The following is a 26,061-nucleotide window of genomic DNA, read 5'->3' as shown; positions in this document are numbered from 1 at the left end:
GTAGATCATTGTGATCCTGTGAAAGAACTCTTAGAATTCTTAGAATTTCTGTATTATGGGAAAGAACATGTTCATATTCGTTTGATGTCTGTATGCAATTCTTCCGAGCGAAACAAAAAGTAGAATTTTTTACAAGTTATTTTATAAGGCTTAAGAAAACAGCTGCTAAACTTGCCTTACTATTATCGTTTAGTCCTGATGTCAATGTTCAACAAGCTCAGCGAAAATAGATGGCTGTTATGATATTTTTTAATAGACTTTCCCCTGAGTTTGGAATGACTAAAACACAGATTCTTGTTTACTTTGAAATTCCATTATTAGAGGAAGCCTTCAGTCGTGTTCTTCGTATTGAGAGTTCTCAGTCCAGTTTGTATGTTTCTCAACCGAACAGTACTCTTATGAGTAAGAATAATAATATCTTCGTGGCACTTCAGGGATGGTTAACAATTTTTAGAAACCTAGTTATGATAATCGAAGATTAGATTCTCTAGAGATTGTATGTCACTATTTTCATAAGCTATGACATATGAAACGTGATTGTCGGAAATTGTTGTATAAGACTCAAAGATCTTAACATGATCAGATTTATGGGACTGATTATTTTGACACATTTTCTTCTGTTGCTAAATTAACTTCCATTCAACTGTTTATCTCGATGGCTGTTACTTACAATTGGCCTTTCCATCAACTTGACATTAAGAATGCTTTTCTACATGGTGATATTTAAGATGAAGTCTATATGGAGCTAAAGGAACTCGTTTTACAGAGAACCTATGAGCGGAAGTAGATCGTTCAAATCTCATTTTGATTGAAACAAACATTTACAGTAAACCAGTACATATTATGCATAATAACATAAATTACAACATGCTTTTGAAAAAGAAACAAGGTTCAAGAGATTATACCTTTGAAAAACTCTTCTTCGTGTTAATCCCTCGAACTTTCACGAACACTTTGAACAGCAACCAAACTCGAACCAAAAAGGAGAAGGACACTACCACTTGGTGACCTTGGTATTTTTGGTGTGAGACCCAAGAGTGGTGAGCTATAGCTATTTTAGTTAGGAGGGAGTTTAGGAGTTGGAGGAGGAAGACGATTGAGAAAGAAACTCTCAATTGTATAGAAAAACTCTAAATCGTTTAGATAGCAAAGTCTATCGCATAGACTCTGAGTTAATCGTATAGTCTTTGTGTGTTTTTCGCAGTGGTTAGTTAGGGAAAAACAAAATCTTATTCTTATTTATCCCAACACCCACAAAAACCATTTAATTTCTCACTAAGGTGGTTAGAGAGAAAAAAGGATTAATTATCTAAATAATTAATAATATAAATAAGTATGATAACAAACTTATCATATTATATTTATAACCTATAGTTTTAATATTGCATCACATACAATATAAACTATAGTTCCTTTTCTCTATTTTATGACATTTAATATAAATCATATTTATACTAAATTTAACAACTATGAATCTTATTCATAGAAAATATATTTGAATCATATTCAAATATTTGTTCCTCCAATTAAACTATAATGTATCATATACATTATATCAATTATATCATATATAATTGAATCTATTTAATTATATCATATATAATTAAATTCACTCTTATTAATTTGAACATTTCAAATTAACCCAAAAATGGATTTTCAACTAAATCTTTTTGAGCTACCAAGGGGGCCTTATGGACCTGTAGCTTGAAGCTCAAACTGTACGTGAATAATTAATTAAACTCTTTAATCACATTATCCACCATCCGTTAACTGTCGGGCACTCCACTAAAAACCGCCAACTGCACTCTTTACACTACAGATATTTTTCTATATCCATTGGATATAACCAATCAACAATACAATGACCCTTCACAAATTGCTCGTAAGTACAGTTGGGCCAAATTACCGTTTGGCCCTTGTAGTTACATCTAACTTCTTAAGTAATCACTGATCCTTCTAATGAACAATAGATCATAGTCCCACTATGACTAAACCCCTCTCGAACCAGGAGAGGGTGTGGCACCACATTCTTCAAGACCCAAAATCAGTTCTTAAGGGAGCAATTTATCTACTTACCTCTGCTTTGGGGAAGGAGTGAATTCCATCTTGTATAGTTGAGTTCCCAACTCCCCAATCAGATGAATCCCCAAAATGGTAGGCATGTTGAATTGACGATCTGGTCGCTCTCACCCATACAAATCAAAGGACTGCCCTCATAGGCAGGAGTTCACAACTCACTCAGGGGGCCATACTCGTAGTGTTACCAAGATAAGGTATCCAACCTTATCCATATACTACAGTGTTGGACTGGTAACAGCACGCAGCTGAAGCGACGAGGATCGATAAACACTCTAATTGATTAATTTCGGCAGAAACAAAAGCATGCTCAAACAAAATTTAATGGGTTTCAAGACATACATTTGAAGAACCATTGAAATCTCAATTTTCAGCTGCTAAATCCTCCAAATCTTTGTGCAGACCACCACAAGATCTTCCCTACTATTCTCTTGGTGCTCTAGATTGGGTTGTGGGACTCAAAATGAGTTGGAATCAAAGGAAACTTGGAGAATGCTCACTGCAACAACCCAAATGAAGAACATCTTCTTCTACCTGAATATTTCAGAAAAATTCATTCGATTGCAATCATTTCAACTTCATTCCAATCTCTACAATATATTGCAGACTATCATGTAAAGAGATTTGCTGCATGGGATGCAGCTCATGCTTAGAGCAATTGAAGATTGAAGATAATGGGTTCTTTGTGAGCTACTTTGAAACGAAGTTGAAAAATCTCATTTTTTTCTTTTTGTGTAATTTCTATTTCTAAAATCTATATTTTGATTTTAAAATCATAATTGATTTCTAAAATCAAAATTTATTAATTTTACAAATTAATTTTCTAATAAAATTAATAAATAATTATTTAAACAATTTAAATAATTCTAATTAATTTAATATCCAATATTAATTTAGTTTTTCACAAAATTCATCTATCTATATATATATGTTCTCCAATTCTGTTTGATTCTAATTTGAATGTTTTAAATTAACTTATCATGCTACTCTAGAGCTAATCCATTTCTGAGCTAATAGAGGGACCTCGTGGACCTATAGATCATGGGCTCCAATGATCCGAAATTAATCGACTAAACTCATTAAACCGATCTAACCCAATTCGTTAACTAATAGGTCACTCCACTAAAACCCATAGTTGAACTCCCTTCACTGTAGATATATTATGTCCACTCGATAACCATGATTAGTAAGCCAACTCTTCACAAGTTGTTCGTAATAACGGTTGGGTTAAATCTCTGTTTTACCTCGAAATTACCTCTTGTTCCTTAAGTCCCCACTGATCCCCTAATGAACAATTGTTTTGTGATCCAATCAACAAAACCAGTCCCTTGTTCAAGACCTAGAATCAACATTAAGGGAACAACCTCTCTACTATCCCTAAAAGCGGGTAGGAGTGAATTCCATTTTGCACCCTATGTCCTAGCTATCTATCCGGTCTTACCCCTGAAATGGGAGGTTTATTGAGCTAGCGCTGTTGAGCCAACCCTCACCTATGCAAATCTAAAGGATAATTCCAAATAAACAGGAGTTCATAGTTAGCTCAGGATTAATGTCAAGTTACCTAGGTCATCGCTTTGAAATAGTCAGTCTTAAACAGTAAACAACGTTATAAAGTAAGAGTGACTAATTTTGTGGTCTGATCTTGTACAAATCCTTTTGCACAAGGACAACCGCCCACTTCTCATGTCCCAACATGAACGAATTAGGATCACTTCGTTTGTAGCACTTTACAACTCCTTGTAACAACTACAGAGTAGACCGCATTCAACAGTGTTACTAGAATAAGGTACCCAACCTTATTCATATACTATAGATCATTTTGACTGTACTCGAACCTGATCCACCTTTATGTCTCCACATAAAGTTCAAGTACTCATCCAATAGTCAAGAGACTTTGAGGTTTATTGGATTTCTATTAAGCAAAACATCTATTCAATAACACCTTATTGAATTTTTCAGAATAAGTTCCATTGTTTTCATATCACGAGTTTTAGGACATAAAACCCAACATATAGACCATTTAGGTTATCACTTAACATGATCCACCTGTATGTCTCCACATGCATGTTTAAGTTACAATGATAACCTTGGATGTTAGTTTATTGGTTTGTGGTTAATGCAACTAAAATATCATATATTTCATAGAAAAAGTGAATAAAATATCAAATATTATTAATCACAAAAATGTTTGTTCATACAAGGTTTACAAACTATAGGACCCTACGAGATTTAGGATATCAACCCCAACAGGAGCAACCACCTAGGTATGTTGCTCAGGGGGAAGACTAATAAGGTATGTCGGCTTAAAAAATCCTTGTATGGACTTAGACAAAGTCCTCGTGCATGGTTTGGTAAGTTTAGTCAAGCACTCGAATATTTTGGTATGAAGAAGAGTACGTCTGATCACTCTATATTCTATCAAAGATTTGATAATGATATTACTTTGCTTGTTGTATATGTTGATGATATCGTTATCACTGGAAATGATGTATCAGGTATATCCTCCCTAAAAAATTTTCTCCAGGATCAATTTCATATCAAATATTTGGGATCATTAAAGTATTTCTTAGGTATTGAAGTGATGAGAAGCAAGAAAGGTATTTATCTATCCCAACGGAAATACGTACTTGATTTATTGTCTGAGACAGGTAAACTAGGAGTCAAACCATGTAGTACTCCGATGATACCAAATTTATAACTTACAAAGGAAGGAGAAGTGTTTAAAGATCCTAAGAGATATAAAAAATTAGTTGGGAAGTTGAATTATTTAATAATGACACGACCTGACATTGCTTGTTCTATGAGTATTGTTAGCCAGTTTATGTCTTCCCCTACTGTGGATCATTAGGCTGCAGTTGAACAAATCCTATGTTATTTGAAAGTTGCATTTGGATGTGGGATCTTATATAGAGATCATGGTCATACAAGAGTTGAATGTTTTTCAGATGCTGATTGATCTTGAGAAGATAGGAGATCAACTTCTGGATATTGTGTTTTTGTAGGAGGAAACTTGGTGTCGTGGAAAAGTAAGAAACAGAATGTAGTTTTCCGTTCGAGTGTTGAGTTAGAATATAGAGTGATGGCACAATTTGTGTGTGAAATAGTGTGGATACATCACCTTTGTCTAAGATGGGCTTCAGTGTTACTGTGCCAGCTAAATTATGATGTGATAATCAAGCAGCTCTCCATATTGCATCCAATCCTGTGTTTCATGAACGAACTAAACATATTGAAGTGGACTGTCATTTTATTTGTGAGAAAATACAAGAAGGGTTGATATCTACCGGATATGTGAAGACTGGTGATCAGTTGGGAGATCTATTTACTAAAGCAGTAAACGGAGCAAGAATAAGTTATATGTGCAACAAGCTGTGCATGATTGACATATTTGCTCCAGCTTCAGGGAGAGTATTATGATATGTATTTATTGATATGTATTTATATTGTAAATATAAAGATGTCCTTTATTATAATTTCATATCTCCTAGATTAGAGTTTCTTAATTACCTATATATATATATATGTATGTATGTATGTATATGTATGTATGTATATGTATGTATCTATCTTTAACCTGATTAAGGGAATAAGAATTATCATCCTCTCTAAACTTCTGAGTACAAAGACAATATTTTCTAAGAATTGATTGAGTTACTAACAAAAAAAACCCCTTATCACTTGAGCAAATAGAATGTTATCTCAGGCTTCTGCTATTTCTATACGTGCTTTTTCCTCTCTTTTCTGCTTTTCTCTTATGTCCGCCTCTTTTTTCTGATTTTCGCTTGCCTTTTCTTCTCTATTATCCAAAATAGTCAATTCTGTGTTTGTCCATATCTAAAAAGTCTTTTCGTTAGGCCAAGAATATCAAAAGAAAAAAAAACACATTGGTCATTGTGTCCATTTTCATTTTATTTTAACAAAAAATTCATCGAAAGTATTTTTTTTTTAACAAATTTTAAAGTTCAATGATAAAAGTAAAACTCACAAAAGTTTAAAGGCATACTTGAAACCTACCTAAGTGCATGTATCATGGGAAGCTAGTACTGTGGCTATGCTAGGGGTAAACTTGCATAGATAGGTACATTTAAATCTCCTGAGAATTAACAGACATAAGATGACTGCAAGCTTTTGAGTTCATTGAAATATTTCAAACAAAAAGTAAACAACAGGTTATATTAACTCTAATCATTAACCATATTCCTTCAATGAATCTTGAAGGAATCCAAAGTTCTCACCATATAAATTAAACAAAGTCATCAAGCTACAACACCTCACTAGGAGACCTGATAGTCCAAAATCATGGGAATAAATACATGGAACACAAGTTTCCCAAAGCATTAAGTATAGTTTTTACAACTTCTGGCAGCTTACTAAGGATCAGATTACTAACTTCAGTACTCATTAGGCAAATCCTACGCTAGCAGTACAGATACAAATGAAAAACCCCAACAAAATCAGCAGACCGCTTACTACAAAAGCAAATTACAGTCCCTGCTCAATCAAGTAATCGCCTAGCCTTTCGACAATCATGTTGCACTGACCAGGAGTTACAGGCTCATCATAAATACCGATGATCAAACCCAGATTAGTCTTCTTAATAGTAATCCCGCCAGCACCCTGATTCATTCAATCTATCAATTCAAGTCAATTAGGTCATAGATGTACATGCATCACCTGCTTACACTCGAAGTACATAATGGATACTACTACAAGTTTTGTGACAGGAAAGAGAATCATACAAAGAGAACTTGGCTTTTGGTCAAGTATTCAAAAGTTGGATCGGAAACTAAGGGTCTACTTGGAATGACTTTGTAAATGCTTAAAACGTTTATTTAAAGAATCATATGAAGAGAACTTAGCTTTTGATCAAGTACTCGGAAGTTGTATTAGGAATCAAAGTTCTGTTTGGAATGACTTTGTAATGACTTAAAAACGCTTATTTTTAACCGCCAAGTCATTCTGAACAAATAGTAATTCCATGGTACAATAACGTTTCTAAAGTCACAACACTTAATGATATTCCAGTTCTTTACCATCTATCAGAAAACCAGAAACAATCAAAAGTTTGACTTTTCTAGTAAGATACAATATAAGAATGCTAATTGTGTCAAGTTTTTTTTTAATTTAAAAAAAAATGAAAAAAAAAACCCTAGAATTTGCGAAGTAATCACCTTTTTTCCTCTTATGACAGCACCCGGTTCACCTTGAATGACCATGTACTTAGTGCCACCAAGGAACAAACCAGTTGGCGCAAGTGATCCAGGTTGTGCAAAATCATTCATAATGGCTGTTAACTCTTCTGGCTTCAACTATTGCATAAATAAACGAATAAACAATGATAGGAAGAATGTAAAGAAAGAAAGATCGGTTAAATTGGAAAAGGGAAAGGAAAAACAAGCAAACAAGTAGTGCCGCAATAGATCTTTGGGACAACAAATCATATGCCACAAGAACATGTAATTTTAAATTCATAGAAACTCCAGTATTGAGATTGCGACCAAAGTTACATATTAGCTAGACTAGGGGATGATCATGGATATATAAATAAAGACAACTATATCTGATACGAGGCAATGTCATGAGAGTCTATGTCCAAAGTGGACAATATCGTACCATCGTGAAGATATCTAGTGGATTGTTATCCCTAACCTCCAGAAACATAGAATCACCCCGTCAGCAATAGAGAAACAATAATTAAAAAAAAGAGATCTTAGAAAAGCTCTATTTCATTCTGTATAAATAAAGATCAAAACGAAGCAATCACTAGTACACAACATTGTTGTGGACAAATGCAGCCAAGGCCTTACTTTCAGAATTAGCTTCGAATGAAATCAAAGAGTTTTCTATGACAAGCCTGCAAATTGGTCAAACCGCTTTGGTTCAGCCCGTCTCTTAGCCTCAACATGATGTTCCTAATCCAACCTTTGATGATTACTCCATTCAGGATATATGTTTAAATCAGAATGTTTTCATTTCTCTAAACTAATTATGTATTCCGTTATTTATGTCGTTAGGTAGCTTTGTATCTTTGTTTTAGTTGTATCTTGTTTTGGGATGTGACAAGGGTACTAGGGGTGCGTCAATCTAGTAGAAATATCTCGGCTCCTATCTTCCCATGCTTATTATATCTCATTGTAATTCGAGTATGAGTTTCATTTCATCAGAAAAATGTTGTTTCCGTTTCAAAAAACTAGTAAACAAAACAGTATTCGTCTAGCCTTATCAACGTAATACAACAATAACAGTACTTGCTCTGTGCCTATTGAACAAATTAATTCATGCTTATCCACTAAAGTAAGACATTCATGCAAAATGGTCACTACCAATCGCCTTCATCAGAAAATGCGAAATTAATCGAGACTTGATAAAACAATCAGAAGAAGATCCAAAACAACAGAGAGAACAAATTCCAGAAAAAGAAGGATTAAGTTTAAACCTGAGGAAAATTGGAGCTCTGAGCCCAAACAGTGCCGTTTTGGCCAATGATCGCAGCAGCAGAGAGACGGTTGCCTTCAGTGTCGCACATCATCAAGTGCTCATCCACGTACGGTTGCCACGACATCTTCTTCTTCCCCTTGAATCGATTAAGCTCACTGGTTTTCGTTCAGAAAATAAAGAGCTGCTTCGGGCGCTAAACTAACCAGTCGGTGATGAAACAGAGAGCGGCCAAATGGGTTCCTCCGAATTGCATGCGTCCCTAGATTCTTCTCTATGTGCTGACACCACACCTCTTTTGGAGAAATTACTGACCGTTTTTTTAACGTTCAAGATAGATTGAGAACTAGTTCAAATTTATAAGCCTACAAATTATTGAATCTACCTCGAGTTATTACAAAGCAGCCACAACGCTGTGATCAACTCTTTTCTTTTTGATATCACAACATTGTGTGTCTGACCAACTCTTTTCTTTTTAATATTGGTGACTGCACGTATCGACTTAAACGCAGTTGAAATAATTTCACAACTCACCCAATCCAACCATACTTTGATGTCTTAAAAAACTAGTAGAATATAAAATCTTAAATAGATTAAATCAAACCAACTCATTTTCTTTTCATGTAAGTTTATTAGGAAATGAAAAATATTACACAATGGCCAACCCCACTTTTTCACTTCATTGCAAACTAGGGAGTCATTTGATCCACTAACTAAACACAACTAAACGTTAATAGTAAATATTACTAAAATTTGTACATTGAACGAGTAATTTCATCGCCTACATTTTGCTGTTTTTTACATTTATCGAGGAACTTTATCTTCTTCTCTATCTCTATTTTATATATTTATCGAGTAACTTCATCTTTCGCTCCTAATTACTCTTCACAATTATAGAAGAGGTTCATTTTACAACCCTACAACCTCCAAAACACTTAACTCCAACATCTGGACTTATTGACTCAACATTTTACAACTCTACAATCCCAAAACACTTGCTTATCTAACTCCAACATCTGGACTTATTATTGACTCAATTCAATGGGCCAAATGCCCCTCTTATAATTTCTCCGGCGCAAGACTTAGAGTTTTGTGCATTTCTTTTATTATACTCTTAAATATTTATATGTAATAATTAAATTTTGTTATGCTTATTACATGGAGTACTTGGGGTTACGTGAATTTGAGAAGGCTAGTTCGTGATGTCAGTATTTGGGATGATGCATTGATGAGATAAGACGTTTTAGTTGGTAAAAAAAGGTTAATAGTGTTTAGAAACAGGACAAACTCCTCTTTAAGAAAAGGGAAATGGCAGCCATTGTAGGGTAAATAAAAGCAATTTATGTTCAATAATAACAGTCATTGAAGGTGCACAGCACAGCAAATTGTAAAAATTTGCTTCCCAAGTTACCAGTTTGTTTGTACATAAACATATATATTGAACAGACCAGAGAAAATAGGAGGAATTGGGAAAACAAATGGGATGAGAATTGAATGGATATCATTCGATTAGTAATTGTTTACAATCACTCAAAGAAAATAGACTGACGCGAGATCATTTTTGAAGCTTTGTACCAATGGGTATATTATTATTAAGGCAGATCAACTCTTATATACACCAGAGGGCTCTGCATTTTGGACAATCCAAGGGTGTTCGAGAACTTTGTGTAGTGGCAACCGTTGAGAACAATCCTTGACAAGCATCTACATAGATAACAATAAAAGCAAAAGAGTTTGTTTACTTGATATGCCAAAGATATTGAGTATATCGAATGGGTTATATATGCAAGGCTTCACCCACTACTATAATATAATACCTGACTGATAAGATCCTTTGCAGTTGAAGAAATTATTGGTCTTTGAGGAAACTTCAAATCTACTTGCACAATTCTGCACATACCCGTCCATATAAAACTATATCAAAACCATGAAGGATGCTATTTTAAGAGACCAGATTATAAAGCTTCAATTGAATCTACCTCCTGTAAGTGTCAGAGTGTTCCTTAGCCTCAAACGGAGGTACCCCATAGAGAAACTCATAGCATAATACACCAAGGCTCCAGATATCCACACTTGCGTCGTGTTCCACACTCTCCACTGTCAAGAACAGCAAATATTAATGCAAAAAAAGTAATCGGAATTTGGAATTACTGATTCTCTTTAGCTCCCATTTTAAAATTTTAGTCGCTCTAATGGCAGAAAGTAGCTTCCAGTACTTCGGAGGAAAAGACAAGTAACTGTAACGTCCAGTATCAATATACATACCCATTTCAGGAGGCAGATAATCCAGTGTTCCACACATAGTCCGTCTACGGTTGAAAGTGTGCACCGACCATCCAAAGTCAGCTATCTTGAGTTCACCCTGTGACAGGAAAGCATCATTACTTAGCCCCAAAGAGAGAATCAAAATCAAGGACTGAGAACCTGAGATTTAATGACGCCAGCGTACCTGGGCACCAATTAGAAGATTTTCTGGTTTGATGTCCCTGTGGATTACATGTTTTCCATGACAGTATATGAGTGCCCGAGCCAATGACGCGACGTACTGCCTCATGCATCATAAATTTAAAACGTCAGTATAGAATTAGTTTTAGCATATATAGTAACACCATAAATTTGCTTACAAATGTTATATCTGTTACAATACACAAACTTGAAATTTGAAACCTACTTCACTGAAATTAAAAGAGAAACCTCTATACTTAGGTGGAAGCCAAACCAGGGTAGAGGGGAGAACTTACAGTAGCAGCACGTCTCTCACTGAAGTACTTGCACTTCTGTAGTTCCTTGTAAAGCTCACCTCTGGGCGCATATTCTAACACCAAATAAATCCGTTTCTGCAACAACATTTTAGAAGGGGAAGGTCAGTGACTGAATGCTTCGGTTTACATTTTTTTAAATTACTTGATTTATTGCAGAAGCTTTCAGAGAAAATATAAAATACTTGATCGTAGAAATATCCATAAAGGCGCAAAATGTTGGAGTGTCTAAGATGACTCTGTATTTCAACTTCTCGACGAAGTTGGTGCTCAACCTGCGACTGTTGTAACTGGCTCTTGAATAGAACTTTCAGTGCCACAATGTGATTACTCTGTTTGAATCCACGGAAATCAAGTAAACACTATCAAATTATGAAAAGAAAAAGAATGGTGCAGCCGACTATATAAATCCCTAACACTTGCAAGCAAGATAAATGGTCTTCTCAGGGTAATAACTCTCAAAGCCAATATGATTTTACAATCGTCGTTAGAGCTTGGTTTTCAAATGGTTTTCAGATGAACATTAGAGGTTAGGAACCAGAAAACAGAACAAGACCAAAATACTTCCTGAAAACTACTTTTAAAAAACCCTAAATTGCTAGGGAAATAATGAACTTGAAAAAAAACTCTAAAATCTTCTCAGATCCAGAAAAAATAAATAATAAAAAACTGATAAGGTTCTGATTTTGAAGGAAAATCATTATTATTTTTAAATGAGATCCATAAAACAAATCATCTTTCGATTCCGAGTTTCTAGTAGGACAAGTAAGGTTGAGAGAGTAAAACGAACCCTCTTTTCTCTAGCCAGATAGACATGACCAAACTTCCCTCTTCCGAGAGGCTTCCCAATGTCAAAGTCGTTAAGCGTCCATCTTCTCTTTTCGACAGCAGAGGCCTCTGTAGTGGTAATCTACAAAAATATTTAACATTCAAATACCTAAAATTTTAAAAAACGATCAACCTTCCGGAAAAAACAATCAACTACCAAATGATAATTTGAAACCCTAATTAGCTGGTTTCTTTACTACAAACTCACAAAATTCAAATCAATAGTCCGTATTAGTAAAAACCGACGAACTCCATCAAAATGAAACTAAAACCAGAAGACATCCTAAGTATTCAATTTCTACCACGAAATCAAAGAGAGTACAAGAATTTAGAAGCGGAGGTTTCATCGTGTTTATAAGCACGTCAGAAACCTAAAATTCTTTGTAAAATCTAAAAGAACATGAATCTCGTGGTAAAGAAGAGAGAAAGAGAGAAAGAGAAACGAATTGAACGGTTCAATCCTAATCTTGGAACAAACGAACGCGAAATCAGAACAATCACAATCAGAAACATGCTATAACAAATTTCCATCGTTTTACCTTCTCCTGGGGCTGGTTCTCTGCAGCGATCGCCATGTAAAAGAGAGGGAGGGAGAGAAGAGAGAAGAGAGACGCAGACCGAATGGCGAGAAGAGACAAAGCGAGACGAGGAAGACCAGGGATGCGAAATGGGGGTGTAAGAAAAAGGTATTGAACCCCCGCAACGGTCGAATTCTAATGCGCTGCCACGTGGCGTGTGCCGCTCAGTGAAATTTTTCAAAAATTTAGAATTAATGTTGTACACCAACTATAAAATCGTCTGCAGTGTCCCCACCTGAAGATACTCTCTATGTAACGGTACAAATTTTTTGATCAAAAGTAAATCACATGTTATGTTTGCATTTCTTGAATTATTTTAGTTGGTACTAATATCATAAGTTATATGAATCAAATATTCAAATTACGTTGTTAGATAACTTACTTTTAAAATTCTTTCCTTGAAAAAAAAAATAAACTTAGTTTTAAGGGAAGTTGTCAAAAATGAAAAAATATATATATACCAACTATTTACATACTACAGCAAAAAAAGAGCCAACGGAAAAGTAGCTTTCAATTTTTTGAAAATTTCAAAATTACCCCTCAATCATTTCTCGTCTCGCATCTCCAATATCCTCGATAGCATCTATTTCATTGATTTTCATTATTGATTTGATCGTCAATTTTTTCCAGTCTTCTTCTTCATCATTTTCATTGTTGATCTGATCGTCAATTTTCAAGTTTCGCTTCTTCTTCTTCTATCCAAAAAAAAGTGTCCATCTTGGGACATTTCCGCACAGCTTAGAGGTTTGCACGATGAGGCACGATATATCACTATCTTTGTCTATCACTCATCATTTTATCTTTTGGTGATAGGCAGAGATAGAACTCTATCTTTATTTATCTCTGATAGACAAAGATAGACACCTATCTTTATCTACCTCTGTGTTTGTCCATGTTTTGTTTTTAATTGAATTCAGTACTTTGTATTGTATTGTATTAGCGAGATAGAACTATTCATTGATAGACAATGATATATCATTATCTCTATCTATCATTTATCATTGTGATTGAGTCTATTACTGATAGACGGATATAGAAGTCTACTTTTGTCTGACAAAGATAGAACTCTATTTTTATCTATCACTATTGGATATTTTCATTATGAGCTCCTTACATAGTCTTAGTGATATTTTCATTACGAATTTCTTATATAATCTTTTTTTCATTTGGTAAAGTACCATGCCTATTCCTATAGTTGTTTTTTAAAGAGGACAGTGGAATGATTATCACTCTATGAGAATTATGAGGTTGGTGGAATTTTGGTAGATGACTGGATAGACTTCAATGGTTTAGTTGGTTTAATATATAAAGAGATTCAATTGAATGGGTTGGTAGATTTGTCAGTTTTATTGGATTTTGGTAAAAATGGTATTCAAACTGTGGTTCCAATAAAAAAGGACAAAGATGTTTTTTGGTATCTGAATTTGGCTAAAGATGCAATCAGTAGATATTCATTAGTTGCTCATGTAAATATTTGTTCTTTGGAAGGGTCTTTTACTGCTATTAATAGTGTAGGTGACGATGGTGATAGAATGTTATATTTAGGTTCTTCTTCTTCTTCAATTGATGAAGTTATAAGAGATATATTTTATATGGTGATTTGAAAGGAAAAAATGTATTTGAAAGTAAAGAAGTACTTTCAAATTTTTTTTACATAAATGTATTGAAGAATAAATTTCATTTTAGGATTACATGATCAAATTCAAAGTTTGTTGAGTTCAAATGTTTGCAAAAAGGCTGCAAATGGTATATTAGGGCATCTTGTTATTGAAAGAACTCTTAAACAAGAGAACCATTAAGTGGAAGCAGATTGTTCCAAATCCATTGTGAAAGAACAAAACATTTACAAACAAACAACAACAATTATGCATCATCGAGTAAATTATAGCATACTTTTAAGTTAAAACCAACAAGAATCAAGTGACATACCTTTGAAGAACTATTCTTCTAATATTTCCTCGATCAACACCAGTCAAGTGTCTAAGCAAACTCGATCAAGTGCACAAACGCAACGAACAACCAATGAATAACGTGAACTGTCAAATCCTCGAACGCAATCGAGTAACACTCGATCCTCGAACAACAAACTTGACACTACCAAGAGGCTACCTTGGTATTCTCGGTGTGAGAATCCAAGAGGTGTGGGCTTTGTGTGGATTTGGTAGAGGGAGGGAGGAACTAAACGATCGAGTAAGTGGGAGAATGAGAAACGTCTATCGTATAGAGTTGGATACTTGATCGTTGGGTAATGAGGAACTATCATCTAGCAAACTCGATGTCTTGATGCTTGATCGTTCATTCTCTCAAAGGCTATCGTATAGCTAATATCTTTACCCGATCGAAATGAGTTGCCTTAATGGAAAATGAAAACCATTTTCACTTTTATCCATTAGTTATCAAAACTGATTAAAAACTTCCCACTCTAAACGGTTAAAGGAGAAAAATTAACTAACCACAATTATCTCATAATTGTTTTAATATAAATAAATATAATAACTAATTTATCATATTATATTTATAACCTATAATCTTATGTATCAAATACATATGTAATATTTAAATCATAGTTTTTTTTCTCCTTTATGACATTTAATATAAATCATATTTATATTAATTCCTCCAATTAATGAATCAAATACATCAAATCAATTATATCACATATAATTGAACTAATTTAATTATATCATATATAATCAAAATCCCTCTTGTTAATTTGAGCATTTCAAACTAACCAAAAAAATTATTCTCAACATGAATTCATTGAGCTACCAAGGTGACCTTATGGACCTGTAGCTTGAAGCTCCAATGGTACGGGAATAATTGACTAAACTCTTCACGATATCCACCATCCGTTAACTGTCGGACATTCCACTAAAGATTGACAGTTGCGCTCTTTGCACTACAGATATATTTCTATGTCCAGAGGATACAACCAATCAATAGTACGATGACCATTCACAAATCACTCGTAAGTACAGCTGGGCCAATTTACCGTTTTGGCCCTATAGTTACATCTACCTCTTTATGACCATTGATTCCTCTAATGAACAATATATCATAGTCCCACTATGAGTGAAATCTTCTCAGCCATGAGAAGGTGTGACGCCACATTGTTCAAGCCCGAAATCAGCCTTTAAGGGAGCAATTTGTCTATTTACCCTTACTTCGGGGAATGAGTGAATTTCGTCTTGTGTAACTGAGTTCCCAGCTCCCTAATAAGATAGATCTCCAAAGTGGTAGGTTTGAGTTGGCGATCTAGCCACTCACACCCATGCAAATCAAAGGACCGCCCTCATAGGTAGGAGTTCCCAGCTCACTAGGATTAAGGTAATGTTACCTATGGACATCTTAGTGAAATGAAAATCTTTATAATGAACGGTGTTATATAACAAGACTATATACTTCGTGGTCCGGTCTTATACAAACTCCTTTGTATAGGATACTGGAGTATATCAGCAAGCAGTGAAAGTAACAAGGATCAATAAGCACTCTAATTCATCAATTTTGGCAGTAACAAAAGCATGCTCATAAATTAACAAGACGGTTTCAAGTCATACCTTTGTAGAACTTCTTGAAATCTTGATTCTCGGCTGTAAACTTCTCCAAATCTTGTTGTAAACCACCTCAAGATCTTCCCCACTATTCTCTTGGAGCTTTAGATTGAGTTGTGGGATAAGAAATCAGCTTGAATGAAGGAAAATTGGAGAAGAACTCACTGCTACAACCCACTTGAAGAATAACTTCTTCAACTCGAATTTTCAGCAAAAACTCTATAGATGCATGCCTCAATTTCACTCCAATCTTCTCTATTTATTGCAAGCCTTTTATGCAAAGAAGATGGTTGCATGAAATACAGCTCATGCTTGGAGTTATTGAAGTCAAATTTAGGTGGGTTTGGTGTGAGCTAGTTGAAGGTGTTAATGGAAAAAACCATAATTCCATTTTGTGTTGCTTTTCAAACTTTTCAATTTTTACCAAATGATTTCAAAAATCAATTTGATTTCAAAATTTGAAAATATTATTAATTTTAAAAAAATTAATTTTCTAATAAAATTAATAAATAATTATTTAAATAATTCAATTAATTCTAATTAATTTAATATCAAATATTAAATTAATTTTACACAAATTCACCTCATATATTTAAATCATATTTAAATAGTAATTCTCCTATTCCGTTTAATTCTTAAAATTAAATGTGTAATTATATCTCATATAATTACTTCCTTTAGTTCTAATTTGAACGTTTCAAATTAGCTTATCATGTGTTGACGAATTGCTGATAGGTATGATTGATGATGTTCTATACTCGAAATGATGCGATACTACTGCCAGATATGCGTTAATTATGGATGTTCACGTAGTATGCCATGCGTTGTCACAAGTTTCCTTACGATAGAACCAAGTGTAATTCCACCGCAAGTTTCTCGGTGTGATCCGAGGTCGAACTCAATGACTATTTTAGGTTATTGTGATATGTTCACGATATATACGACCAGGTTTTCAATCTTTAAAAATATGTTTGTACAGGTATATAAATTGCGATAAAATATTGTAAAGCAGTAAAGATGCAATAATAAAATCAAACACAATAAACCTAAACTAGATGATACAAGATATAGGCTTCATGTTACAAGATGCTGGGATCAAGGCTGACTATGAAAGTTATGCAAAGACGTAGAATGCGGCGACAAGTCTTATGAACAGAATAGAAAGAGAAAGATTAATAATATAAACAGCGTAAGTTCTCAATTACGTTGAAGCTAGAAATACTGTTCCGCTCTTCTTTTAACGTACACCTTTCAGTGATCGACCACGCTCTCACATGTCTGTAGTGAAACAGAGAATAACGTAATGAACGTAAGGTTGTTTCCATGTCTGGAAGTACTACTCGCTTTAGTTAACGCATTCTTCTAACCCTCTCTCAATAGATCAGAATGGTATCTTCACTTCTGCTCTCACAGGTGAAGATGTCGTCTAGCATGCCTTAGCTAAATGCATTTTATACCTTTAACACAAATTAAGTACTTGTTTGATTCATATTAACTATCAGGGGATTAAGAAGACATCATGGAGAAAATGATTAATGGAGGAACGGAAATAGACAGAGAATGGTATATGAAAGCTATCGAAATATTTAATATATCTATTAAGCGTTTGATACATGGTGTGTGAATGAAAAGATAAAGAGAAAATGAAATACAACGATGAAAGAGATAGAACAGATACAAATAAGTGACAATGTCTTGGCACTGATTCGATGGAGATCTGCTTGCCGGATAGGATGGATTTGATGGTAGGAAGAGCTTCCCTCTCAGGCTTGCTCCACCGGTAGCAGAGATCTATGCACAGAGCTTATGATCGGGTATTCGGCATATTAGATTTGAGGTTCACCTCTCGGCCTTATCTCGTCTTCTTTCCGAATTTCTTCAATTAAGCACTCAGCTCAGTCTTTTCTCTCAACACTTTAGCAGCAATTCGCCCCGTCTCAAGTAGCATAAGTTTTCTCTGAAATCTGTGGGGTATTTATAGGTGCATGTCTTTAACTTCGGCCTTGTGGTCCCCACTGATGGTTATGGTAATTCCGAATATGGAGGGATATTATTCCTTCTGTTATACAATCAGACTGTCAATTCTGTACAACCGTTAGTTGTACACGTGTTTCAATCCTCCACTTTTGCGTTGTTCAGTTGCATCTTTCGATCGTGGATTTGCATACGGTGTTGCTTTTATTACCGCATGCGGTTAAAAGTCAACTCTGGATCGATTGTCGCATTGCGCCATCATTGCGATAATCATTTCTTCATTGTTAATTGATGGGCGCAATGTGACAGAGATGCGTTGATCAGTTTCTCGTGAGCCTTGAGCGCAAGCGGTGACTTGGTTTCCTGCAAAACAGAGTAAAACTCGGCTTGTCTTCCATCTTTATGGCGTTAGTGGGTGTAATTGCGATCATTTATAATTATTGTAATTCTAAGCTAATCTTCATACAATCGGCGCATATTTACTAATTTTTGGCCGTAATATCTAGATTAGATGGCATAAATAACTTGTATTTTACAAGTTATTACACCCTCGAATTTAGATATATGCTTGTCCTCAAGCATATCTTCTACTAAGTCAATCATGCTCAATTCCTATCATCTCTTTTTGCGATGATTGGTTGCTCCGAATGTTACACTTAGGCACATTTCTTGACATTGCACTTTCCTTCTATCCTTGCTAATTCTTAGCAAGTCCTACTTTATTCTTCTATATGACAAAATTCTGCTCAAAGATGCTTTTCTAGTTTTCAAAATAGAATGTTTATCTCTTCTTTGTAAAACAACTTGATGTATCTAAATGCGGTGAGCAAAACTTTGTGCCATTTATTCACTTAGAGACTGTTGATCATGGTTACACTCTTCGTTTTGGCTTATCCCCACGGGTGTCATGCGGACATCCAACTACGGTTGTGTGCCAATTTCAACTTTAACTCATGACATTCAGAGGAGTTGTCTCTTGCATTCTATTATTTTTTTTGTCTTTTTTTTCATACTGCATTGTTCTTGGAAACCCACCTTTGTTTTGGCTTGCTCCTACGGGTGTCATACGAACATCAAACTATGAGCAAGCTCCTTTCATAACTAAACTCTTATCAGGTTAGGACAGTTTTGAGGTTTTTCCTTGCGCTGACATTGGAGTTTTGCAATTTTTTTTAATGAAAATAGACGCATTTTCTTAAATACTGCATATTCTTGATCTCATCTGCTCAGACCTTCCCCACCCCCAAATTTAAAGATGAGCAAGGTCCTCATTGCGTTGTTTGGAGAGATTAGACAAACACTTAGAAGAAAATTTCAAAAATAAGCTTTGAGCAGAACTTTGAAAGATAAAAGGTAAAGTACTGCCAAACTAAGAATTAACTAAGTGTTAGTCAGAAATTACTAAGTATAGGAAATGTTTCTAAGTATAAACATATAATACATCATAGCAACACAATGAAGATCGTAAAAACAAAAGATTAAGAACATTATAAAAATTGACAAAGGAAGATAAAGAAAAAGGCACAGGCAAAAAGTAGAGTGAATCATGTACTCTAATTGTATTGAATATTAACAAAGTGTACAAATAAGTATAAATGAACACATCGTTGCCTATACAAGGGTCAAAGAATTTGATAAACTTACAAATTTAATTCAGAAGGGTGCATGATTTAAAATTCACACCATGCTTCTAATAAACGCAGATACATTTTTGCCGAGGACGGGCAACACGCATACATCCCCGCAACACACCCCTTAACTAAATACATTTCTGGAGGATAACTCAACATGGTGCATTTAACTAAGGATAGGCAAAAGACATAGACGTGCGCAACACACCCCTCACCACAATGCATTTGGGTGTACTGATGCACAGTGTCCCTTGGTACCATTTACTACACCCATCCTCTCATAGTTTACTTTCCTTTCTTCTTAATTCATCAAAAACACCAGACGAAAAGACCTTGCGGTGATTTATCCAATCATTCACAACAATTATATGACCAGTGCTACTAAATTTAAGATATGGAGATACATGCAAAATTAAATTGGAAGGAAATACAAAAACATTAAAGACTAATTCTACTAGACAATAATTGACGGAATTTAGAAAAAGGTAAAAGAAAGCAAGTAAACATAGATAGGAAGGTCGATTGAAAGAAGTTCTTAGAGTTACTGCAATCGCTTTCCCTACAAGCGGTTTAATCCTGCTTGCCCAAGTCAATGGTGTCCATGCGCCGATCGAAGTCGCCTTCATAGTATGGCTTGATCCACTGACCATTGAATTTGAATGCACTGCTCCCGTCTAAAGTTGTTAGTTCTATTATGCTGTGAGGAAAGATTGTCTTGATTCGGAATGGCCTAGACCAGCGAGACTTCAACTTTCCTGGGAACAATTGTAAACGCGCGTTGAATAGTAATACCTGTTGACCTTCGGTGAATGTCTGGTCGTTTATGTGGTCATCATGCCATTTTTTTGTTTTCTCCTTATATATCTTAGCATTTTCATAGGCATCCCTTCCCCATTCGACCAACTGATTCAATTGCAGCTTTCAGACTTTCCTCGCACTGACTAAATCAAACTTCAGTTTCTTGCATGCCCACATCACCTTATGTTCCAACTCAAGCGGCAGATGACAAGCTTTTCCGAAGACCAGGGCGTACGGGGACATGCCAATTGGTATTTTGTAGGCAGTCCTGTAAGCTAATAGTACTTCATCAAGCTTGGGTGACCAATCCCTCCTGGCAGTATTAACTACCCTTACAGAAACACTTACAATCCAAGTTGGCGGAATCACCCTAACTTTGGTTGGGGAGGTAACAATGACCAAGAAGGCCAGAGGAATCATCAGAACAACAATTCAGGGAATCGAGGAAATCCTCCATCTTTTCACCAGAATCAGAATCATAGTCACCGAAGGCTACCGCATAATCAACCGTCCACGTTAAACACCTCTATAAATTCGTCATCATTGGAGTCCCTGCTGAAACAATACCAAGAAAAATGAACTTAGTCAACAGGTTGGAAATTATGTGGTTGATAAAGTGAGAGCCCTCATCGCTGATTAAGGCTCTAGTGTCCCATAACGAGCAAAAATGTTCTTCTTCAGAAACTTCGCCATAGTGGCCGCATCATTCTTGGTACATACGATGGCCTCAACCCATTTCGATACATAATCAACCGCAACCAGAATATATTGATAACCTTCGGATGGTGGAAACGGGTCCATGAAGTCAATTCCCCAAACATCAAATAATTCAACCTCTAAGATTGACGTCAATGGCATTTCATTTCTTTTAGACATATTCCCCATCCTTTGACACCTGTCGCATTACACAACATGGGCATGGGCATCCTTAAACAGTGTTGGCCAAAAGTAGCCGCTCTGTAAGACTTTTGCTGCGGTTCTTTACCCCCCAAAATGTCCTCCATATGGGGACTCATGAAAGAGCTCTAAAATGTGCTTGGCTTCATGCTCAAGAACACACCGACGTATTAAATGATCAAGTCCTTATCGATATAGGAATGGATCGTCCCAGAAATAAAATTTGGCGTCATGTCTTAGCTTCTTCTTCTGCTGGTATGTATAATCATCCAGTAGTTGATCGCAAACTATGAAGTTTACTATGTCCGCATACCAGGGAACATTAATGTCTACTGCCATCAGCAGCTCATCGAGGAATCTTTCCTCAATATCCTTTTCTGTCCCTTGAACCTCACAATTTTCCAATCTTGACAAATGTTTTACGACTTGGTTCTCGATGCCCTTCCGGTCTTTAATTTCTAGGTCAAACTCTTGCAGGAGCAACATCCACCGTATCAGCCTCGGTTTTGCATCCTTCTTCGTCATTAAATACATAATCGCAGAGTGATCCGTATACACCACCACGTTGTTCCGATTAAGCACTGTTGGAACTTCTCCAGTGCAAATACCACTGCGAGCATTTCCTTTTCTGTGGTCGTATAGTTCTCCTGCGCATCATTCAGTGTTTTGCTTGCATAATAAATAGGATGCAATACCTTATCCCTGCGCTGAATCAAAACTGCGCCCACAGCATATTCGCTAGCATCGCACATCAACGCAAATGGTTGCGTTCAATCTGGTGCAATCAAAATGGGTGCGGAGATGAGTGCATCTTTCAATGTGTTAAATGCTTTGGTGCAGGCATCATCAAAATTATACTTGCGGTTAGCTTCGAGAAGTGCACTTAAGGGTCTTGCGATCTGGGAGAAGTTGCGAATAAATCTTCTAAAGAACCCCACGGGTCCCAGAAAGCTCCTAAGTGTTTTTACGTTCACAGGTGGGGGTAATTTGGAAATTGTGTCGATTTTTGCCTGATCAACTTCCAATCCTGCCTTGGAGATTTTGTGACCCAGATTTATTCCTTCTTCCACCATAAAGTGGCATTTTTCCCAGTTCAAAACAAGATTTGTTGCCACACATCTCTTCAAGACTTTTTCAAGATTAGACAAACAGGAGTCATAATTACTGCTGAAGATTGAGAAATCATCCATGAATACCTCGACTGACTCCTCCAAGTAATCTGAGAATATTACCATCATGCATCGTTGAAAAGTGCCTGATACATTACAGAGTCCAAATGGCATGCGTCGGAATGCAAACGTACCAACACGTGAAGGTTGTCTTGTCTTGGTCCTCTGGCACAATTGCTATTTGGTTATACCCTGAATAGCCATCAAAATAGCAGAAAAATTCATTCCCCGCAAGTCTGTCTAACATCTGATCAATGAACGGGAGTGGAAAGTGGTCCTTTTTAGTGGCCAAATTCAGCTTGCGATAATCCATGCAGATTCTCCACCCTGTATTGTCCTTGTGGGAACCAATTCATTCTTGTCATTAGTGATGACTGTCATCCCCCCTTTCTTCGGAACACATTGCATTGAGCTCACCTAACTGCTATCAAATATCGGGTAGATGACACCTGCGTCTAGCCACTTTACTATTTCCTTCTTTACAACCTCCTTTATGGCAAGGTTCAAGCGGCGTTGCCTTTCTACTGATCCATTCTTTCCTTCTTCCAGACGAATCTTGTGCATACAATACGAGGGACTGATTCCTCGAATGTCTGCCAAGGTCCATCCTAAGGTTTTTGCGTTATTTCTTAGAATCCGTATAAGAGCATCTTCTTTCTCCTTACTCAGTGATGCAAAAATGATAACCGATAATGTGTCATTACTTCCTAAGTAAGCATACTTTAGGTGCACTGGCAACGGCTTTAACTCTAACACAGGTGGCTCTTCTAAAGATGGTTTAATACACTGCGATGTCCATTCAGATAACTTGAGCAGTTCAAAATTAGATTCGACATGAATTGCGGCACAATTCTCCTCTAACATTGCGCCGACTTCAAAATTTTCTTCCTCTAGCTCCTTCAAGGGTTCGTGCCAATGTCCTTCCCGCAGCTCCTCGATATATTGACAGTTCTCTATATCTCCTGGGTACTTCAACACATTGAGTACGTTGAATTTTACTTCTTGATCATCGACCCGGATGGTCAACTCTCCTTTCTGCACATCGATTAATGCTCGCCCTGTGGCGAGAAATGGGTGTCCCAGGATGATAGGGATTTCTCTATCAGCCTCATAATCCAATATGACAAAATCTGCTGGGAAGATAAACTTGTTCACTTGCATGATAATATCTTCTATCTTGCCCTCAGGAAGCTTTATCGATCTATCGGCTAGCTGTAATGTGATCGTGGTTGGCCTTGCTTCACCGATGTCCATCTTCTTAAAAATTGACAAGGGCATCAAATTTATGTTTGCCCCTAAATCACATAGCGCGTTTCCGACCATCTTCCCTCCTATGGTGTAGGGCAATGTAAAAGTCCTAGGGTCCTTCATTTTAGTAGGGAGATTGTTTTGAAACAGAGCGCTACACTCATATGTTAGTGCAACTGTTACATTTTCTCCAATCTTTCTCTTGTTGGCGAGAATATCCTTGAGAAATTTCACATAACTCGGCATCTACTCTAATGCTTCTATCAAGGGAATATTAATGTGTAGCTGTCGAAGAATGTCTAGAAACCTCTGAAATTGCTTGCTATCATCTTTCTTTTTCAGCCTAGACGGGAAAGGTAGAGGATCCCGTCGTGTTTCTTGTTCCCTTTGCTGTTTGACGAGGTCCTATGCTTGTTGTGTGTCATTGGCTAGAGGTTGCGTTAACTTAGAATTCATGGCTTGAGGAGCTTCATCTTTTGTAGATGATCTTACTTCTGAACTGGTGCTGCTTCCATTATTAAGTAACTGGTCATCATCAACAATCAAATCTGCAGGCTTTGTTACCGCATCTGGTACTTTCAGCATAATAGGGCCTGTCGTTCTGCCACTCCTCAATGTCACTGCATGGCATTGTTCTTTACCTCTTAGCCCCGACACTCCTGAGTTTCCANCCACTCCTCAATGTCACTGCATGGCATTGTTCTTTACCTCTTAGCCCCGACACTCCTGAGTTTCCATGCTGCATACCAGACATTTTCTCCTTTAATTCCCTCATAAGCTGATCTATCTGATATTCTAATTCTTTAAGACGGTCAGCTTGCGATTGTCTCATTGCCTCGCTCTTTTCAATATAATATTTTAATTATGTCTCCAGAGACGAGGTACTGCAAGAGGTATCATATGCGACCAGTTGGTCACAGGGTGGCATACCTTTAGAATTACTTGGGCTGCAATCCGGATTAGTGAAGACCGGAGGGTTTCCTCGATCCTCTTGATAACTGAATTGATAAAAACTATGGCCCTCCTGATTGAGATTCTCATCCAAACCAAAAATTGAGTGACCTCACCAACCAGGGTTGTGGTTGTTGCCCAATGATTCATCATAAATAGCATATACGGGTTGTTGATTCCATGGGTAGACGTCTACCAGATGTACCTCTCCCCATTGAGTGTAATCCATTGTGGTCACATGAGTCACCGCATTAACTTGCGTTGTTCCTTGAGAGAGAGTTCTCTACTGATTAGCCACCATCTGGAGGAGTGAGGACATTGTGGTCATTTGCTTGACCAATGCGCTCATTGTGTCCGTTGGCACATCAGCCCTTTCTACTCTTTCTTGCTTCTGACCTCTTACCTCAAGCCCAGTATCAATCCACTCGTTAGAATGTCGCGAGATGCGATCCAATATGTTCTTCGCTTCCGTATATGATTTATTCATTAATCCTTCTTATGTGGAGGCATCGACAACTGCTTGCGTTGATTGGTCCAGGCCATTGTAAAAGGTTTCCATCAAAATACTATCAGGAATCCCGATGTGCAGACAGTTCTTCACTAACTGCCAGAATCGCACCCAGGCGGTGCTCAAGGTTTCATAATCCTTTTGTTCGAAATTTAAAACATCCCTCCACCTCTTTGCGTTAACAGAGGGAAGAATCTGTTCATAAACCTATCAACCAACTGCTCCCATCCATTAATTTCGTCTGGCTCTAATGCTTGAGCCTACCTCTTTGCTTTATCCTGCAATGTGTATGGGAATAGGTATAGTTTAAGACCTTCTTGAGTTACACCAGGCATGGAGAATGCGCTACACATGTCTACAAAATTTGTCAAATAAGTGTATGGGTCTTCTCCTTGTAATCCTTCGAATTGTCCCACATTATGAATCATTTGTAGCATAATAGGTTTTATTCAAAGTTGCATTCCCCTCAACTACTGGTCTTGAAATTCCTGGTGAAAAATTATAGAAATCTGGTGCCGCATATTCCCTCATAGGGATGTTCTAGCAGCAATAAGAAAAACGGGATCTTGCATTGGCAAATCTCCCCTTTGGTTTCCAATAGATGCCACATTCTCATCAACCATACTTCTTCACCAATTAATTTAGCCCTGATGAACTC

At 36.4% G+C, this 26,061-nt stretch overlaps 2 protein-coding genes across 3 annotated transcripts; both read right to left on the bottom strand.

Annotated features, from left to right (window-relative positions):
- Positions 1-6,289: 6,289 nt before the first annotated feature.
- LOC120086470 (profilin-like) lies at positions 6,290-8,986 on the bottom strand. 2 transcript variants are annotated; one of them, XM_039043142.1, is made up of 3 exons: positions 8,513-8,982; positions 7,248-7,385; positions 6,290-6,693 (listed from the first exon to the last, which is right to left on the bottom strand). In XM_039043142.1, the coding sequence occupies exons 1-3, from the start codon at positions 8,636-8,638 to the stop codon at positions 6,559-6,561; spliced, it is 399 nt and encodes a 132-aa protein (XP_038899070.1). In that variant the 5' UTR covers positions 8,639-8,982; the 3' UTR covers positions 6,290-6,558. The 2 variants fall into 2 exon arrangements, with proteins under 2 accessions (XP_038899070.1, XP_038899069.1); XM_039043141.1 differs by having other exon boundaries at positions 6,556-6,707; positions 8,513-8,986.
- An 864-nt stretch (positions 8,987-9,850) lies between these two features.
- Positions 9,851-12,790, bottom strand: LOC120086449 (serine/threonine-protein kinase Aurora-1). The gene is made up of 9 exons (XM_039043111.1): positions 12,638-12,790; positions 12,061-12,180; positions 11,456-11,602; positions 11,253-11,348; positions 10,961-11,056; positions 10,777-10,873; positions 10,491-10,608; positions 10,329-10,401; positions 9,851-10,215 (listed from the first exon to the last, which is right to left on the bottom strand). Exons 1-9 carry the CDS (start codon positions 12,671-12,673, stop codon positions 10,114-10,116), a joined length of 885 nt encoding a protein of 294 aa, XP_038899039.1. The 5' UTR covers positions 12,674-12,790; the 3' UTR covers positions 9,851-10,113.
- Positions 12,791-26,061: the final 13,271 nt, after the last annotated feature.

This window comes from Benincasa hispida, chromosome 9, assembly GCF_009727055.1.
Source record: "Benincasa hispida cultivar B227 chromosome 9, ASM972705v1, whole genome shotgun sequence".
NCBI lineage: Eukaryota > Viridiplantae > Streptophyta > Magnoliopsida > Cucurbitales > Cucurbitaceae > Benincasa > Benincasa hispida.
This window is presented reverse-complemented; position numbering and strand designations above follow the sequence as displayed.

Coding starts and splice junctions, on each gene's coding strand:
- LOC120086449 (XM_039043111.1), bottom strand. CDS start 12,673: ATGGCGATCGCTGCAGAGAACCAGCCCCAGGAGAAG. Junction 12,181..12,637: donor AGAACCAGCCCCAGGAGAAG/GTAAAACGATGG, acceptor ATATTTTTGTAG/ATTACCACTACAGAGGCCTC. Junction 10,609..10,776: donor TTATCTGCCTCCTGAAATGG/GTATGTATATTG, acceptor TGTTCTTGACAG/TGGAGAGTGTGGAACACGAC.
- LOC120086470 (XM_039043142.1), bottom strand. CDS start 8,638: ATGTCGTGGCAACCGTACGTGGATGAGCACTTGATGATGTGCGACACT. Junction 7,386..8,512: donor AGAGCTCCAATTTTCCTCAG/GTTTAAACTTAA, acceptor TTTATGCAATAG/TTGAAGCCAGAAGAGTTAAC. Junction 6,694..7,247: donor CTGTCATAAGAGGAAAAAAG/GTGATTACTTCG, acceptor TGAATGAATCAG/GGTGCTGGCGGGATTACTAT.